At 41.0% G+C, this 17,500-nt stretch overlaps 2 protein-coding genes across 3 annotated transcripts in view; both read left to right on the plus strand.

Moving 5' to 3' along the window:
* LOC137975035 (peroxidasin-like) overlaps positions 1–4,096 on the plus strand; it is a 25,651-nt gene extending 21,555 nt beyond the window's left edge. The window contains exons 15-17 of one of the 2 annotated variants that reach the window (XM_068822068.1): positions 1–304; positions 2,493–2,627; positions 3,352–4,096. The exon at positions 1–304 is cut by the window's left edge and continues 13 nt beyond it. In XM_068822068.1, coding sequence (XP_068678169.1) covers positions 1–304; positions 2,493–2,627; positions 3,352–3,414 — 502 coding nt within the window. In that variant the 3' untranslated portion in view covers positions 3,415–4,096. Of the gene's footprint in view, positions 309–2,492; positions 2,628–3,351 lie in introns of both variants that reach the window. The other variant, XM_068822067.1, reaches the window with a different exon arrangement.
* Positions 4,097–11,511: 7,415 nt separating this feature from the next.
* Positions 11,512–13,137, plus strand: LOC137976663 (uncharacterized). The gene has a single exon (XM_068824027.1). It carries the CDS (start codon positions 11,512–11,514, stop codon positions 13,135–13,137), a length of 1,626 nt encoding a protein of 541 aa, XP_068680128.1.
* Positions 13,138–17,500: the final 4,363 nt, after the last annotated feature.

The following is a 17,500-nucleotide window of genomic DNA, read 5'->3' on the forward strand; positions in this document are numbered from 1 at the left end:
GGATGATAGAACTCCTACCTTTAGCAACCACCTTGAGAACCCTCACCTTCGACGCAAAGTCAATGAGCCACATAAATCCGAAGCGGTAGAGTCCAGCCGCGAAGCATCAAAAAATATTGGCTTGCAAGAAAAAAATGAGACTGTTATATCACCTTTGGAAGGAAAAAGTGAAGTGACAGTTAACGTTCCATCAAAGAATGAGTCTAGTTTAGAAAAAAGAGTCGAATCCCTTGAACGCACAATTGCAGACATGGCTGCGAAAATAAACAGTCTGGGGCAAGCTTTCAGTGACCTTGAAAAACAGGCAAGTGTAATTAATCTCTTAGAAATTTAACAATTAGAATGGCAATGACATTCGAGTTTGGACGGGCTTTGCGTATTCAGCAAAAGTGGTGGGTTAAAAGCGCGCGTGGTTAAAAGGGCAACACGTGAGGTGACAACCTTCTCTATCGCGAGTGTTTTCCCATTATGAATCACCTTAAGGGTCTACTGACGTGTTTTTTGGGGTGCGTCGTTAACGATGTAATGGTAAAGTAATTTGAGAGAATTTGGCATTATTTTGCTCAGTTTCCAGCTTTTGTAAACCAATGAACCTAAATATGACGTCATCATGCCACGCCTATGGTCACGTGACCAATAAAAGAAAACTCTAAATTTGCCCCTGACTACGTGCTACACAATTTGGGTATTAATCAGTGGTTCAAGCCAAATGTTCTTTTTAAAGCGATAAACGATACTGAAATACCCATAGCATCAAAAATGATGATTTGAAAAAATCAGTGCTTAGCTATCTTCTGTATTTGGGGGTGAAACGAGCCATATAAAAAAAATTCATTCAATTTAAAGGCCGCAGGAAATTTAGCTTGTTCTCAAACTGGAAGTCAGTTCGTTTACGCATGCGCAGTTGATCTGAAAGCGAGCACAAGGAAGGGTTAGGAAAAACGTTTCATGCAAACAACAGTTTGTGCAGTGATCTGTGCTTGTGAGTGAGTTTTCTGGCCAGCTCACCATATGATGACGTCAGTTACCGGAAGTAACATTTCACTTCCTTAGCAACGCGTGAAAAATCCGTCTTTGGTCCCTCAATAGACCATATTCGTATTCTCAGTGTTGGACTGGAACTAGCTTGCAATGGAGGCTAATGCGAGGGAATGTATTAAAAAGTATTTGCATTTGAAAAGATTCCCCCGCGTTAGCTCCCATTACATACAAGGTTTGGTCCACTAAAATAGGAATTTAAGGGCCCTTTCGTTACAATCCCAACAACAGACAAACAATTCAATTCCTTGGGATGGAAGCCGAAGAATGAAATAAAAACGACAAAAATGGAAAGAACAAAATAAACAACTAAAAATTACCTTTTCTACACGTCTGCCAAAAATTCCTTCGTTTATCACCGTTTATCAACTCATTCAGAGGCACGTAATTGCGTTCAATTTCCGTCTTGTGTTATAATAATGATCTTCTTGGCAATGAAAACACGTTTTAAAAGAAACCTCAAGCAATTATTAAGAGTTAGACAAGAAACCCGTCTGCCATCCTGTCCTTTTATCACGGCTTTATCAAATGCGCAAGATCATTATGTACCATATGGGAGACATAATTGCCACGTTATCTACATTATCCAATGCGCACAAACTGTAATGTTGGCAAAGTGAGTACCCCAGGCAAAAGTGTAAAGATTACCTTTGAAAGGAAACTTGCATTTAGCACGTCCACGCGCATGCCTCACGTACGCGACCCTAATAGGAAGTTTATACAACGACGACGGCTACGGCAACGTCAACGCTACAAAGCAAGAATATCATTGGTTGAAAGAGGAAAAAGAATCGTGCGGCACATGCGGCATGCATTTCAATATTTGACTTGTTGTGTTATTTGTTAATTTCACTTTACGGTGTCCCCAATTAGTGCTCCAGCGATAAATCTACTAGACACTTAAATAAAGTTCCTTTTCCTTTCCTTTCCTACATTTCTTTGCCGCACTTAGCAAAACAACAACATGAAATAACCAATTTAAGGTTTTAACGACCACGCGAGTAATACAACGGTGACACGTTCATCTTCTAAACCGTTCGTACCCATCCAGTTACAGGATAGTTCGTCCGTATAGAGTGTTTTCACTTACGTGATCAGTAACATTTTTTTTTTACACTGAAACAAAAGAAAACGTTTGCATGATAATAGAGCTCAATTCCCGGGGGATAAGTTGGGGACATCAACATGACCGCCGTTCCTCAACAGGGCTACCTTGACGTCAAGTGAAAACACTCTATTGTACAAGGTGAACGAGATGGAATACTCGCGACAGCGCTAAATCATATTTTGGAGTGCCTAAACTCCCTAATGAGATATCAAAGCGAAAGCGAGACGAACTCAAAATGACAGTATCCGGCATAAAAGGAAAAGGAATATGTAAAACAGAGTATAGTGTTTGAACCGAAGTATAATTCCTAAGTTTTTCATTCTGTCGTGGGTTGAATTCTCTTCAGGTAGATAAGATGAAAGAAAAGTCGGCGAAAAAAGGAGAAAGAAGCAGGAAATCGTGTGGTGTTGTTCAAGGCAGCCTCCGTTATGAAGGCGACTCGTGGAAACAAAATTATTGTACCGATTGTCAGTGCACTGCGGTAAGAATTGTAATATCTTTCACACTTCTTACTTTTGAGTTGAAAAAATTTCTATCAGAAATCAAATTTGGGAGGGGTACATTTAAGTTTCTTCATGAAACATGACGTCATTGGTCATGACCACGACATCGGCGATGATGATGAATTATGACGTCAATAAGCATTGTACAACGCAACAAAAACATCATTGTACTTAGAAACGTAGGGAAAAATAGAGGTACACATATTATTTTCAACAAAGGGTGACAAAAAGGAGGGTTGAGATGGCAGAGATGAATGACTTAAGCTGCAAAGTACGAAGGAGAAGGTGAAATTGCTTAGGGAATGTTCTCGGGAAAAATTGGGGCGGACACCAGTAGAGTCGAAGTGCGGGATGGGAGGGGGGGGGGGGGGGGGAAGGGGAGATAAGCCGAAGACCAGTTAAAGAAGGTGTGCGCACATGAAGAGAAATCAGGCAGGGTGGAAGTGGAAGAGCGCAAACATGGCCAAGGCGGTCGCCCAGAATAGAGGGTGTTGATCGGAGAGCGTGATGGCCTTATGTGCCTAAAGGCGTGATGAGAAAGGACCATGATTTATTCCTCTGGTGCTTATATAGTGGTGTGCACTATATAGAAAACTTCTTCAGTTTGTGCAATTGCACTTGAAAGAGAATTGTCCAGAGTGAATACTTCTTCTCTAAGTGTTAAAAGAGTTAAAAATACTCCGCCCTTTCATTGTTTTGCAGAAAGGACAAATTCGGTGTGTACAGACAGGAAAGTGTAGCTACGAATCACAAGAGGAACAGTAATCATAACGAGTCTCTTTGCTACTTAGGTCGGCCTGAAAACCCACTTTTTGTTTCTCTAAATTACAGCAAGAAAATGAAAGAGTCAGGGGGCCGCGGTGAGGGAGGAGCTAAGGGCGCTATAGTATAGCCTCCCCCCACTTTTTTCCCACGGTGTTGTTTTCTCCTACACCTATACTTCCTCATACTTCCATGATCCATACCAAAACCTAGCCCCCTTTCCCCCCCCCCCCCTTCCCCACAACTTTCAAAGGTAATTCGCGGCCCCTGTTTGTAAAATGAAAAACAGAGCGCAGAAAAAGATAATGTCTCTCCCTTGTTGGTTTCCAGATAAACCGAAGACTGCCTCTTAGCTTTACTTTTTGTATTTCATTTGACTACTCTACGTTGTCAATAGTTGACAAGTTGTGTCAGTGATGTCTAATTTTATTTACTATATGACGAAAAGTCCCATGATTAAGGTGTGGAGAGAGTGACCCGATTTCACAAAAACGGCTATTCTTGGACAACAACGTCATTCCTCAACTATTTTGAGTCCTGTCTCTGGAAGGTTCTCTATTGTCCGTGACTGTTGTTGGAACCTCTTTTCACTCCAGAACACTTGTGTTCCATGTCTCACTTATTCGCTGTCTCCACTGAGTTCTTCTCGATCAAAAAGAAATAGAACGTTAATGGAGCTATCACGGCAGTGGAGTTGATTTTGTGAAGTGTTACTAATTACACGCCCCCCCCCCCCCCCCACCCCCCCTCCCCACCTGCTAATAGCTATGCAACTTAACATAAACCAAGAAAATACTTTTAAACAACACAAGTCAAAGCATCAAGCCAAGCAAAGTTTCAAAGCTTTGGTCAAGCACACAAAATGTAAGTTACAAACAACAGAGTTAAACGTTGAAAAACTGTAACAGAGGGGCTCAATGGGGTTAACCGTGAGCAGTGAAACGTTGAAAAATGTTGACCGTTAAACTTGAAAATGACCAAAAGATAACCGATAGCCGTGATAAAAATTAAGAGCATTTAGCGTGATTTTTTAATTACGAAAAGTGGGATTGGTAGTATTTTGAAATGTTATATGGTTCTATCTCACAAGGTCTGGGAACTATCAAGTTCACGAATTTGATTGGCTGAAATCGATATTGACCGCGGTCTAGATTTTCCCATCTAGACCGGCATCTAGACCGGTAATGTTTTGCGGTGAAAAGATGCAAACTAACTATTGAGTATTTTCTTCTACCAATATTTATTTATGGAAGTGCCAAACAGCATGATGACAAAAGAGAGGATAACGAGCAAACTTTGACAGAACTAAGTTCAGCTCATCGCCACTCATCGCCGTTCGCAAGCAAAAGACTCTAAATATTTAGCTCTTATTAACCGAGCTTAGTCAGTCTGTATGGGAGAATCTTGACCTCGGTCGTGTGTACAGACCTCACTGCGTTCGGTCTGTACTTACGACCTCGCTCAAGATTCTTCCATACAGACCTCCTGCTCGGTTAATAAGAGCTAAATATTTAGAGTCTTGAGAAACTTCAGAGCACCCGATACCGTTTTAACTCCCTTGCTTTCCGTTCCCAGGGTCGCTCTTCTTGCTTTTCTCTCTCCCACACTCTCTCGCTCTAAGGAAGGAGAGAAGAGAGATCCTGGGAACAAGGCTGATCAGAAAATTGTTCAAACTGTCTGGAATCGATAAGATTTGCTCGTTGCATGGTTTTAGCAGTTTTGTGCCGCTAGTATCCATGTGAAATATGAGTATTATAAAAGAATTGTGAGTTTCTTTGTTTATCCGTGACGGAAAAAAGACAACCGTTAGCAGTTAAAGCTACCCCCAGCTCCCCCCATTAAGACCCTCTCAGCAGTTTTCAAAAGCCCCAATTGCAATCCATTTCAATCTTCTTCAGTTTTGGCCATCCATGTGTCTAATTCCTTTTGTATTTGGTGTTTTATTCAAAACTTCCTTCAATTATGTTTTAAGTTGTTATTTTTACGTTTCGCTTGATTTTGTTGCCAGTTACCAGTTGCCAGTCCCTGAATTTGGCTAAATTGTGCGCAACAAAGCCCGTTTAATGTAAGCAGGGTAAAAATCCGTCTTATCAACAAAACAAACATTGAGGTAGAGTAATAATTCCCTTGCTTCCTTCATATCATCGATGTTTGAGTTGATACTGCTCTAAACACGTCAGGGTATAACTTTGTGTCGTGTTAACAAAAACCTTTTCCTTTTGACAGATTCAGAATCGATTGCTAAGTTCTAGTGGTCGCTGAGATGATGTCACGTGATACGAAAAAGCGCAAATGTCATAAATTCTGAGATAGGTCCTCAAGGCCACTACATATACAAAGCCTTTTTGCTCGTTCCAAATTTTCCAGGCCTTAGGCCGTTAGTTTTCTTACAATTTGCTGTCGTGTTTGAAATATGTGCGTGTTAAATAATCAAACGTAACGGTGTAATCGTTTGTACGATGATGTAGTCGCTTGCGTTGGAGAGTCGCGATGTTTCGACTGCTTTCTGCTAGTCCCTCTAGTGACTACATAGTGAGACAAACGATTATACGTTTCATTCTTTTTCTACCACCGTGATGACCAATAACCACCTCTGGTACGATATGTACACCTTACTAACCGAGTTCAAGGGTCGTATAGCAAGCGGACAAAACGAAGAGACGAAAATGACACCGGGTACGGCTCCAGAAAATAAAAAGGGTAAGACCTTTAACGCAAGCAAAAGAACCTAGCTTTTACAGTGTAACGCGCCTTACCGTGGCCACCCAACAAACTTTCACATTTGACATTTACTTGTAAATACGAAAACTCAACAACCCATGCTACGGTGTTTAACTTACAACTGTGCGAACTTTGCAAGGAGGCGTGACTGTCAATCAAAAATTCACACATCCTGATTGGCGGACAATTTGTAAAAAAACTTTGTTAGGTGGCCACGGTAAGGCGAGTCGCACTGTAAATAGCCAATCTTACTTCCATAGATGGACTACAGCCCACTAACTTGACCAATCACAGCGCGCGTACTATATCAGAGATACACTGAAAACTTAACTCTTAAAAAGTTTATTTTGTAATTAGAATGCTTCTTTGTCTTTATTTGTCAGCACTTATATTTTGGGTCGTATCGTACCTCATTGAACGGGCTTCAGGATTGGCCAAAAGAACAATAGAACGAACAAAAGATAACAATGGATTTAGCGCAGAAAACAATAGGAAGTACGACACTATACAGCCAATGAAATATAGTGTTCAGCAAGAGGTACGACCGTACCCTACATTATACCTAGTCAGATGTTCATATCCTTAAAGAGTCGATTTCTCTTATTTGGCCATGTCCCATCGGTTTACCGGGTATTATCTAAATTCAGAATACAAGTCCCGCCGCGTAATAAACCAATCAGGTTTGTCCTAATGACCACAACACCTCTGATTGGTCCGAAACAAAGTAGCCGACCCATTGCTCGTGGTGCTAATAAACGCAAGGTGATCATGACGGGTCAGGCACAGAACTCAACGCCACCATGCTTTTTTTCTCGACAAAAATCCAACAGAGAAGAACTCGATCAATTTATAAACTCCGTTAATTCCTTTCATCCGGCTCTTAAATATACCTGGAAAATTTCGCAAACTTCCGATTGGCTTTCCTAGATAGCAAAGTTTCTATCAGTGGCAACGGTTTATGTACCACTGTGCACTACAAACCTACGGTTTCGCACAGTTATTTGTTGTATTCATCGTTACATCCATAACATGTCAAGAACTCCATTCCTTATTCTCAATTTCTTAGACTTTGACGTCTATGTAGTGATGACTCCGATTTTTCCAGCAAATAGAGGAGATGTGCCAGTTCTTCGAAAAACGTGGCTATCCTGTCTCTGTGGTCAAAGCGGGCCATCATCGCACCAAACAATTTGATCGACAGTCAGCACTACAAAGTTCACAAAAAGATAAGAATGACAGAATTCCATTCACCCTCACTTTCCATCCTCAGTCAAAAGTATCATTCTTAATAACTTTAAATTGCTCCTTAATGATCCCGAGACTGGTAGAATCTTTTCGCAACCTCCACTCATTTGATACAAACGCGACAAAAACGTGGCAACGTTTTAGTTAGAAGGGCACTCAAAACTAACGAGCAACCTGGCACTTGGACTTGCCACAAGTCGACTCCACGAGAATCCCAGGGTTTTGGCGAGCGAAGTGTGATTATTCGGACGCGAAGCGGATGACCGAGCGACGAAGTCACGAGAGGTTGTCCTTCGCCCCGCGCGCCATCTACATGAGACGCAGGACTTTTGAAAGTCTACCCGGCACTTTCAAATGCGCGCGCTCACGATTCAGAACTTACCTTTCACTCTTAATACTAGCAAAATATCGGGAAGATCACCGATCGTTTCACATGTACCTCCGCAAATGTCACTTATTGCATAACCTGTACGTTACAGGGGCACCCAACGACCAATTTGTTGTAAAATGGTTTATTATACCCCAGTTAATGAAAATAAATGTTATTAAGGCATTTTCAGGTGTTTTTCATTGTTGCTGGGAAAATATTATCTGTTCCTTTTTCCCAGCAAGACACGCAAGAAATTTCCCAGCCAGCTAGATAAAATTGGTTGGTTTCCCAGCCAGCTGATCAAATTTATTTCCCAGCCAGGAATTCCGCGCGCTTTCCAATCCCTCGATCCGAAACGACCGAACAAAAGCGACAAAACCGGGACAAAACAGTTTTTTTCCGCAAGCGCAATCACTCTGACCAGCCGTTGTATGTTTGTGACTACTCTCTGGGAGAGGAAAGAGGTTCTTTTTTTTTTTTTAGTCGTCCTCAGTCTTCAGAAGTTCTACAGCCAGCTCGGGTTGAAATGCTAGAAAAGTCAGTAATTCCCAGGCAAAACCTCCATCAATAACAACAACATTTCCCAGCCAGCTCATCGAAACACCTGTATTTTTGCCAGCCAGCAAGATTCCTCTGGGGAACAGATAATGTGAGGAACAGATTCGTTGCGTACCCCTGACGTTATGCAATAAATTATATGATTGGCGAGATAGGTAGGCGACCGATTACGCGAACACTTTCGCGATGTTGAGAAGAATGGCAAGGATGCATCTAAGCCAGTCGCTCGTCACTTTAATCTCCCTAACCACGCCAAACAACACATGGCTATCTGCGGTCTTTCCCTACATCAAGGTACGACGGAAAGCCACAAGAATCTGGAGAAAAAATTCATCTTCCACATCGGCACCCCTATTCCCCACGGTATTAACGAACGCTTTTCATTTAACTAATGTATTCATAATGTTCATCGACGTTATTCCCTGGACTTAGTCGGTCCGTATTGGGGAAAACTGTGACCACGGTATCATGTACTCTCAATTATAGGGCATTCCGGAATTGCGCAGGAAACTTAGGCGAGTTTCAAATTTTATCTACGGAGTTGATAAGATAAATTAACCACCGTACAGGTACAGAGATTCTAAAAGCTGACGTTTCGAGCTTTAGCCCTTCGGGTTGTGTGTAGTTTTTATAGTGGAGTATGAGCTACGCTATTGTTGCTAACATGGCAACGTGAAAAGTAGGAATACATTCAATGTATTCATATTTTTCACGTCAGTTGCCATGTTACCACCAATAGCGTAGCTCTCACTCCACTATATAAACTATACACAACCCAAAATTCCCCGATTCACTCTGACGAAGGGGTAACGCTCGAAAACTTCAGATCGGCAATTTTCTTCAAATTTGGATTTTTCGGTTAAAATAATGATCGAAATGGGACATCTAATGCAAAAAAAGAAATTATTAAAAAAGATTAAATATTGGCGGAGAAATGGCGGTTTTACGTTTTGGCCGTTGGTAAAAATTACCCGTTTGATTGACAGTCTTAGCGCTGTTTTCCCGAATCAATCTTTTCACTTGAGGTGGACACTTTACAGAGCTAAGACTGAAAGGAAATTTGTCCGATTACCCCTAAATTTTGACAGTGGCTAGATTAACATACAAACAGCAAACACATCTCTGCGAATTTTTTATTTCAAAATATTTTTTCTCTGAGAGCGATTTTTGTACGAACACTTCACATTTTTTAATACTATTTTGAAAACGTTCTGTAACTTTTCACTGTAACTGAGTATGGCAAAACGCAGACACATTTTTTAGCCCTTTGGGTCGGGAAACGGAGGAACGAAATAAAATAGCGAAATGCAAAATTTGCTCTGACTTGTAGCTTTGAATCGGACCTTCGCTTTTAGAGGTCGTGAAAAATTCGACAATTCATTTAATTTCAAAATTCTTGATATGATGTGATAGCCAGCTCTATAAGCTTTAATTTGATATAGTGGTTTAGGTACCTAGAGTTTAAACCGGACGCGATACATCGCTCAGACGCGAGATACCCCTGAAGGTATACGGCAACCTTAATTTACATTATCAACTCGGTCGATAAAACCAAACTTTTGTCTCTAATTTTGAGGCTGCGTCCCCCAAAATCATATAAACACATAAAATTTTATCAGATTTGGGGCAACTGGAAAATCCCGTCATGGACCTACTCTAGTTGAGGCGAAAATCATTTTGTTTGCCTATCTTCATGAATATTACAGAAATCGTAATTCCGGAATGGCCTATATCATTTTTCAATTACCTCTCGCAACCCTTATACAAGTGAAAGTGTTATAAACAAAATAACTGAACTGAAAACAGAAAAAAATCGAAAACGAAAATTAATATTCTGAAATAAAATGGGAAGCAATTTCTTGAATTAGATAGGAAAGGATGTGTTAGCAAAAAAATGAATTTTGAAGTTGGTAGCTGAAACATTACACATCGAAACATTTGTCAATAAATGGAAATACTTATGAGCATTTAGTTTTTATGTGGTATTTGTAAAATAGTTGAAAACTGAAACGCAGGTTGAAGCAAGCTAGAACTGTCAGTAGATAATAGGCACTGGGTGCATTTTCATTTTCATATGCCAAAACGGCTGAGAATACTTAACAATTATTTGCCGAAGGCGAAGTAAATATCGGTGAATATTAAAAAGCCGGGACAAAGCCAAGCCAAAAACAAAAGGCTAAACATTTGAAACAATGACTTAGACTTAAAAACAATAGAAGCTGCTTACAATTTCAAACAATAGCAGGTTACGAGACACTACTGAATAAAGTTTCTTTTTTTTTTCTTTTCCGAAACGAAGAAAAAACCGAGACGAAGTCTCGAAGTCTAAAAATCGAGACGAAGTCGAAGTCAAGTATAATTACATAGGTGATTATTTGAAAAATATGCCTTTTCTTTAAAACAATTAATTTCTCTGTCTGTCATCTCGACTAAACGGCTTGGGGCCATTTTGAAAACAAGCGCTTAGGTGATTATCTTCAAGTGCAACCAATCAGTTCAGAGGATTTTTCAAAGTTGCTTTTTGTCTCGGTTTCGAAATGAGTCTTGGTGCTCAACTATTGAAATGGAAATGAGTTTGATTTGCATAAGAATACGCAACTCATTTCCATTTGAATGGTTGTGCACCAGGACTCGCTTTGAAACTGAGGCATGCAGCAAGTCGGAAATGGGCTAATATGCTAAATCCATGTTATTCCCTGCACTTCGTCGGTCCGTATTGGGAAAAACTGTGCCCGCTGAATCGATTGTGAGTACTCTCGAGTACTCATTTCCAGTTAATATAACTCTCGGTATCCTTATAGGAGTTATAGCAGTAAAAGTGTTATTGACAATATAAATAACTGCTCTGAAAACAGAAAAAAAACGAAACAAAGATGTTCATGACGTCAGGTAAACGGAGGAGCTGTCCTAAAAATAGCACCTGGTCGGCTGAATCGCAAGCCAATCAAATTGAAGGATTTGGGTCTCGGACTGCTACCTAAAATAACGCAACGATTTACTTTCACACCGCATAAAACTTAAACAATTTTATTCGAAAAACTATAAAAGATAGGCTCTTCGTTCTTTCACGAGACCAACGCGGAAGTTGAATAGCAGTAACCCAAGTCATTTCTTCTAAAAGAAAAGCATATCGAATGACGGAACCGAGGCGGGGCTCCTCTAGAAGATCTCAAAGCCTTGTAGCTGTTAATTAAGAGCACGCCGAGATGTTTCCCCATACCATAACTGAATTCTTAGGCCACGTCATCTTCAACTTTACTCGAAGTGTCGCTGAGAACTATGACTTCGTCGAAAACGCGAATGTTTCAGACTTGATTGGCTACAATGCCTTGGAAGACACCGGCAAAGAATGGTATTCTCAACCCTCACATGATGAAGTCATTTACCAAGAGTACAGCAATAGCGACGCTACTTCTCTGGATTATTTAACAACCCGCCAGTTTGTCCACGCCAAATTTACCAACGCTTCTTCGACAGAAGATAGCCGTGAAGAAAGAGAAGGACTATGTGAAACAAACGACATGGCATGGAAACGGCTTAGGCCATCGATCACCACTTCAATAATGAATTCACTGTATTTTGGCTTTTTAATATCCGTTGTAAGTGCATCTGTGGTTGGTGTGGCATCATTTACTGTTTATTACTTCAGCTTTCAAACACAACTCAACTGTGAAATGCATTCTAGAGAAAAGATACCCATTGAGTTGCAATGGGTGATCACACTCTCAGAGATTATCTCTGTTGGCTTCCTTTACTTTTGGTTTTTCCTCAGCATTATCTTTTACTTTTGCCCCTTTCAGCTGTCAGGCGTCAAACGAAGACTCGTCCTTCTCAGCGGACTGTTTTTCCTTTTGGATTCTGTTTATCGCATTGCCATGCAAGTTTGTGGTGTTTCTCATTCAAAGCTCACAGCCTTGCAGCGCATTCCTGCTGAAGTCATATTTTGTATTTGTACCTGCAGTCAGATTTACATAATTAAGAGGCATTTTTGCACAGGATCTCTGATTAAGCAAGTCAAGTTTGTGCTTCTTTTTATTGCTCCATATGCTCTAGGACAAATTATCGCAATTGTAGTTGCTTATTCTATATACCCTGCCTACAAGAAGCAAGATGCATCGGGCAAGCTTTTAATTGCTGTGTTTTCACCTCTCATAGTCTTTATCCTAAAAGGAGTCTGCCGTATCTGCATTCAGCGGTTTTGGTGCCAAATTAGTCATCCGGGAACTTCATTTGTTCTATTGTCGCCTATGTATTGTGCGTCAGCAATAATGCTGAGACTTCTACAAGCCGATCTGCAGAGTCTGGAGTCCATTGCTCTGACCGGAGCGATTCATGGGATAGCAGAAGTCATAGATCGCACTATGATGGCTGTGATTGACCATATTTGTCACCAGGCCTTTGAAGACAGACGAATTTCATGGGGAGGATTTCGCACCCCTCGCCGCGAGAGACTCGCCACCGACATCTCCATCATGAGCATGCTGTATGAATCAAGTGCCGTCATCACAGTGAATACATTTTTGCATTTGTATCAATATTTTTACACCTACGACAACTCTCCTCTGAAACTGCTGCCGTCATTTGCTGTAACTACTTCGGTTCCACTCGGAATTGAATGGATTTTTACAAGCGTTTCAATTTTTATCGAGACTCGCTACAAAAATCTGCCAGTAATGGCAGTTTGGCGAAACAGGTGGAAAAGACATTTGGCGGTGGCTTTTATTAACGCCGTGATGGTTTCCATTTGGACAACTTCGAGTCTGTTAATCGCTGTAGAAGGACGTTTTAAAGACAGTGTCAAAGATCATTGTGACATGCCATTCAACTTGTGAGGATTTTTAGTATGTGGGGATAGGGGTACACCCTATACCCCATTTGGTCAAAACGCCTTGGTACCGTTGACGTCGAGTCAAAAATGCTAATTTTGTAGTTAACGTTGAAAGAATCAACTAAAGAAATAGAAAAAAGGGCCGGCACTTGCTGAACATGAGATGTCGGTGAATTGCTAGTTGGTCCGGCACGCACACTTTGTTATAAACTTTGTAATAATTACCGCACGCTTTTCAATCTTAGGGCCGATTTACACGGTACGACTTTGTCGCATGCGACAACGGCTTACGACAGGCCCACGACAAGATTTACGATTGTTGTGTACGTCAGAAAAAATGTCGTAGCATTTTAAAACATGTTTTAAAACGCTGCGACAATCGTAAGTCATGTCGTAGGCCTGTCGTGAGCTTGTCGCATGCGAGAGAAACGTATTGTGTAAATCGGCCCTTAAAGGAATGGTTCAAGGGTTAATATATAGTGCGTGAGCCCGGCCTCCAAATTTGGCCCATTGGTACCAGCACCCAGTCCCTAACGTTTCCTCCAAAGTACAGAAAGTCGCCTTACACTCGCGCCTGATAGACCAAATTTTGCTATTTAGCTTGATTGTACTCCCGGCATGGATTCCGAGTTACGAAGTTGACTCAGTTGCTCTTAATAAATCGAAAATACAACGGACCTTCATAGTTAAATGGGGTCTCACCTTTTATAAATACTCTCCTTTGAATCAGTCCATAATATGTTAATTTCCCACATCCTTAAGCACAGTCTTTTGCTCCTAAGTATCAATTTAGTTGCTTTATGGGAGTGTTTTCTCACTCTCACTTCAGAGGTAATCAGATGCACAAGTGTTAGCTAACTTTGTGTTTCTTACTATTCCATCGCATAAGCAAGCTTTTAATAGCTGAAAACTAGAGCGGTTAAATCCAAATGGATATCATTGGTCATAATGGGAATTTTCAGTAATCATTGACTTTATATTATCTTCATTATCTCCGCTATCAATGACTTTCTGTACATGTTAGGCCATTTGCCATGTAAACACAGTCTACAAAACCTAACACAACTGCATGCAAGTAGTTCCAGTACAGCGTCGGGATTAGGCCTTGCATCCATCCAGTCCTAGTCAAACTTGATTCGCCTTCCGGGGATTGAAAGGTTGCACTGCAGACTGCGCCTCCAAATGCATGCTTGGTTGTCGGCTCCATTGGTGTGCTTACGAAGGCCGTCTTTGCAAAGTTGCAACTTATGTGATTCAATCTCTCCGTTCATTGTACAGAAAATATTATTTCTAAGACCATCGCGTCGCTTGCATTCGTCCCAGAGGAGTAGAAAGAGGAGTTTACCCTCTCGATACGCCGGTTAAGGTCTTAAGACAGGTTCCACGACTGGCCCAGATCACTGAATGATTGTTATGCGTTACGGTCGGCCTTCATAATCTTCAGGGCAGCTAACTTGCCTTTTCCGGCAAAGACACTGACTGTGTCGCACCTTGTGAAGGAATGAAGGCCGAAGAGAGCGTGACAAACATCTTCCCCAACTGGAGCAAACCATGTTACTAATTAAGAACGGTGTCTACTAATTCAAAGGTATTTTTGCCCCGGTTTATGATTATGCAGAAAATGTAGATCTTAACGAGTTTTATTGAAATCCAAAAAGAAAATTGAAGCGGGTCAACATTCCTAATAGTGTAATCAACTGGGCGATTGACTTCCTGTCAGGAAGATCTCAAAGAGTCAAACTTGGGAAGGACTGCGTTTCAGAGTGGGGCACAGTGCCGTCTGGAGTGCCACAGGGGACAAAGTTGCGTCCCTGGCATTTTCTCTTGATGATTAATGACTTGACTGTTCCAAGCATCCTCAACATGTGGAAATATGTTGATGATACTACGGTATCAGAGAACATACCTAAAGGCCAACAGAGCAAGTCACAAGAAGCAGTAGATGCAATCTACGATTGGTCCAAGGAAAATTTGTTCCAGCTTAATGGCGAGAAGACTAAAGAGTTAGTTATATCCTTCAGTCGTGACTCCCCGCAACTCCCTAGGGTTTGCATAGACGGAACTCCTATCAAAACCATACAGAGCACAAAGCTACTCGGCTTGAAAATCAATGATACACTAACGTGGAACGACCATATAGAAGAACTTGTTAAAAAAGCGTCTAAGAAACTGTACTTTCTTATTCAACTTAAGCGTGCGCACGTTCCTACTTCAGATCTTGTAACATATTTTTGCGCATGTATCAGGTCTTCACTAGATTACGCTTGCCCTGTTTTCCATTACAGTTTACCAAAGTATCCACAAGTCGAGCTCGAAAGAGTGCAAAGGAGGGCCCTATCATGCATTTTTCCCAGGGTGCACTACTCGGACGCCCTTCAGTTAGCAGGGCTTGAGTCCATCAGGGCCCACCAGGAAAAGTTAACAGAACACCTTTTTAAGTCTATTGTTAATGATCCACGGAGTAAGATTACCAGCCTCCTGCCTCCCTCAGTTTCTATCTCATATGAGCTGAGAAGACAGAGGAGGTTTGCCACGCCTCTTGTAAAGACAAAGAGATTGGCAAATTCATTCATAGTTAAGAGTGCGAGGGAAGCATTTAAGTAATTTCTGAGAGAAGTCGCTTTGTAATTTTATAATAGTAGTAGTTTTAAATCATTTCTTATATTTCTTACTTGTAAAGAGGCACTATTCAGTTTTTTTTTTAAGTGCAATGTTTTTAGTAATAAACACACAGTCTGTCTGTCTGTCTGTCTAACCACGCATTTTTCAAAGATAATTGATGAATAATATTTGTAAAAAGCTTTAAAATACGAAGAAATGTATGGCGTTCTTTCTCAAGTTGAAGCTTAATTATCTCTCAAAAATGCATGGTTACCCCCAATTTTCTCTGTGGATACCAAGATTTACTATTTCCGGATAGTTTTAAAACGCGCTAAAATATCCCTGTATTAATTAGCACTGCCCATAGGAAATCCGAGTATCTCCAGATGCGCAGAACGTGTGCGCAATAACAATAGTAGGCGCCGTCTTTAATGTCAATCAATTTCGAGTGGATTTAAGACCTTCCTGGTATCCTCTGACTGACGTGATATCTCATTTGCGTTGGATAGCTGGGTCGCGGGAGCATGTACGGTAGGAAGATATCTAATAGACTGTGAGCAAATACTGCGGGCGCTGGTTAGAGCTCTAACCAACGCCCGCAGTATTTGCGACCCGCAGCTTCAGCCATTGTGAAAATTCAACGTAGGCGTTCGTTTCAACCGTTTTAGAACAAAAGAGAGACTGCTCGCAGTCTAGATATCATCTGGTTTGTGGCCACGAGACTTGATCTTGAAGCCCGTACACAATGGGATCCGTTGATTCTATACTTCCGATGCTCAACCAACTGAGCCACCGGTGCGCGGTGGAATTAAACTAACCTATTCCAGAGCAAGACATATTTACAAATCTAATATATTATTTAAATCTACTGTGTATTTCTTGAATTGAACTTTGGAATTTGATAACTTAGCAAGAAAATGAAAGTTGAAGCTGATAGCTGACACGTTACCGGTATAAACCAAATCGAAATATTTGTTCATAAATGGAAATTATGAGCTGATTTAGTTTTTAAGTGGTATCTGTAAAGAAGCTGAAAATTCATTCGCATGTGAAAACTGGCCCAACGTAATTGAACTCGCACACAGCCACACGGTGAAAAACGTTTTCCCAACAACTGTAAATCCCATGATCCCCTGCGATTGTCACAAGGTACCCAATCAACAGGTTGAACTCAGTTGCACTCATGTTAAACCCATTTTAATATAGGTCCACATAGACACGGTTTCACGACTTCGAAACCGTGTCGATCGAAATCGACGCGGTTTGGACATGTTCACACGGACCCGTTTTCGTATGTTTATGTCACGCCGAATTCATGATCATCACAGACGAAAGGGAGCCATTATCTTCCGCAAAATTGTCCCACCAGACACGAATTCTTCCAGGTCGAATCCAGAAACTTAGCTTCGTTGTTTTCTTTATCACTTTGCCAGAGCATAACATTGGCTGCGAAAAAGTTAACAACTGGAAAAGCCTCTGCCAATCGTTATGATAAGCTTCTCCATTTATTAAGGACAGCAAATGCATGAAAACTGAAAAGGCGATTTCAAACCAGAAATCAAAGTCGTGATGGAAATGCGATCGCTGCACTACGTGTAAGATTCGCAATTTAAAATCGAACAATGCAAAGTTTGAACCCAAAATAGCAACCGCATTCAAATCGATGCGGTTTCGCCGTTTACAAGACAGATGAAACAGTATCGTTTTGACTACTTTCGTCAGCGTTTTCAAATTGATCCGGTTTCGACAACGGTTCGACAACGGTC

Source organism: Montipora foliosa, chromosome 11, assembly GCF_036669935.1.
Source record: "Montipora foliosa isolate CH-2021 chromosome 11, ASM3666993v2, whole genome shotgun sequence".
Classification (NCBI taxonomy): Eukaryota; Metazoa; Cnidaria; class Anthozoa; order Scleractinia; family Acroporidae; genus Montipora; species Montipora foliosa.

Coding starts and splice junctions, on each gene's coding strand:
- LOC137976663 (XM_068824027.1), top strand. CDS start 11,512: ATGTTTCCCCATACCATAACTGAATTCTTAGGCCACGTCATCTTCAAC.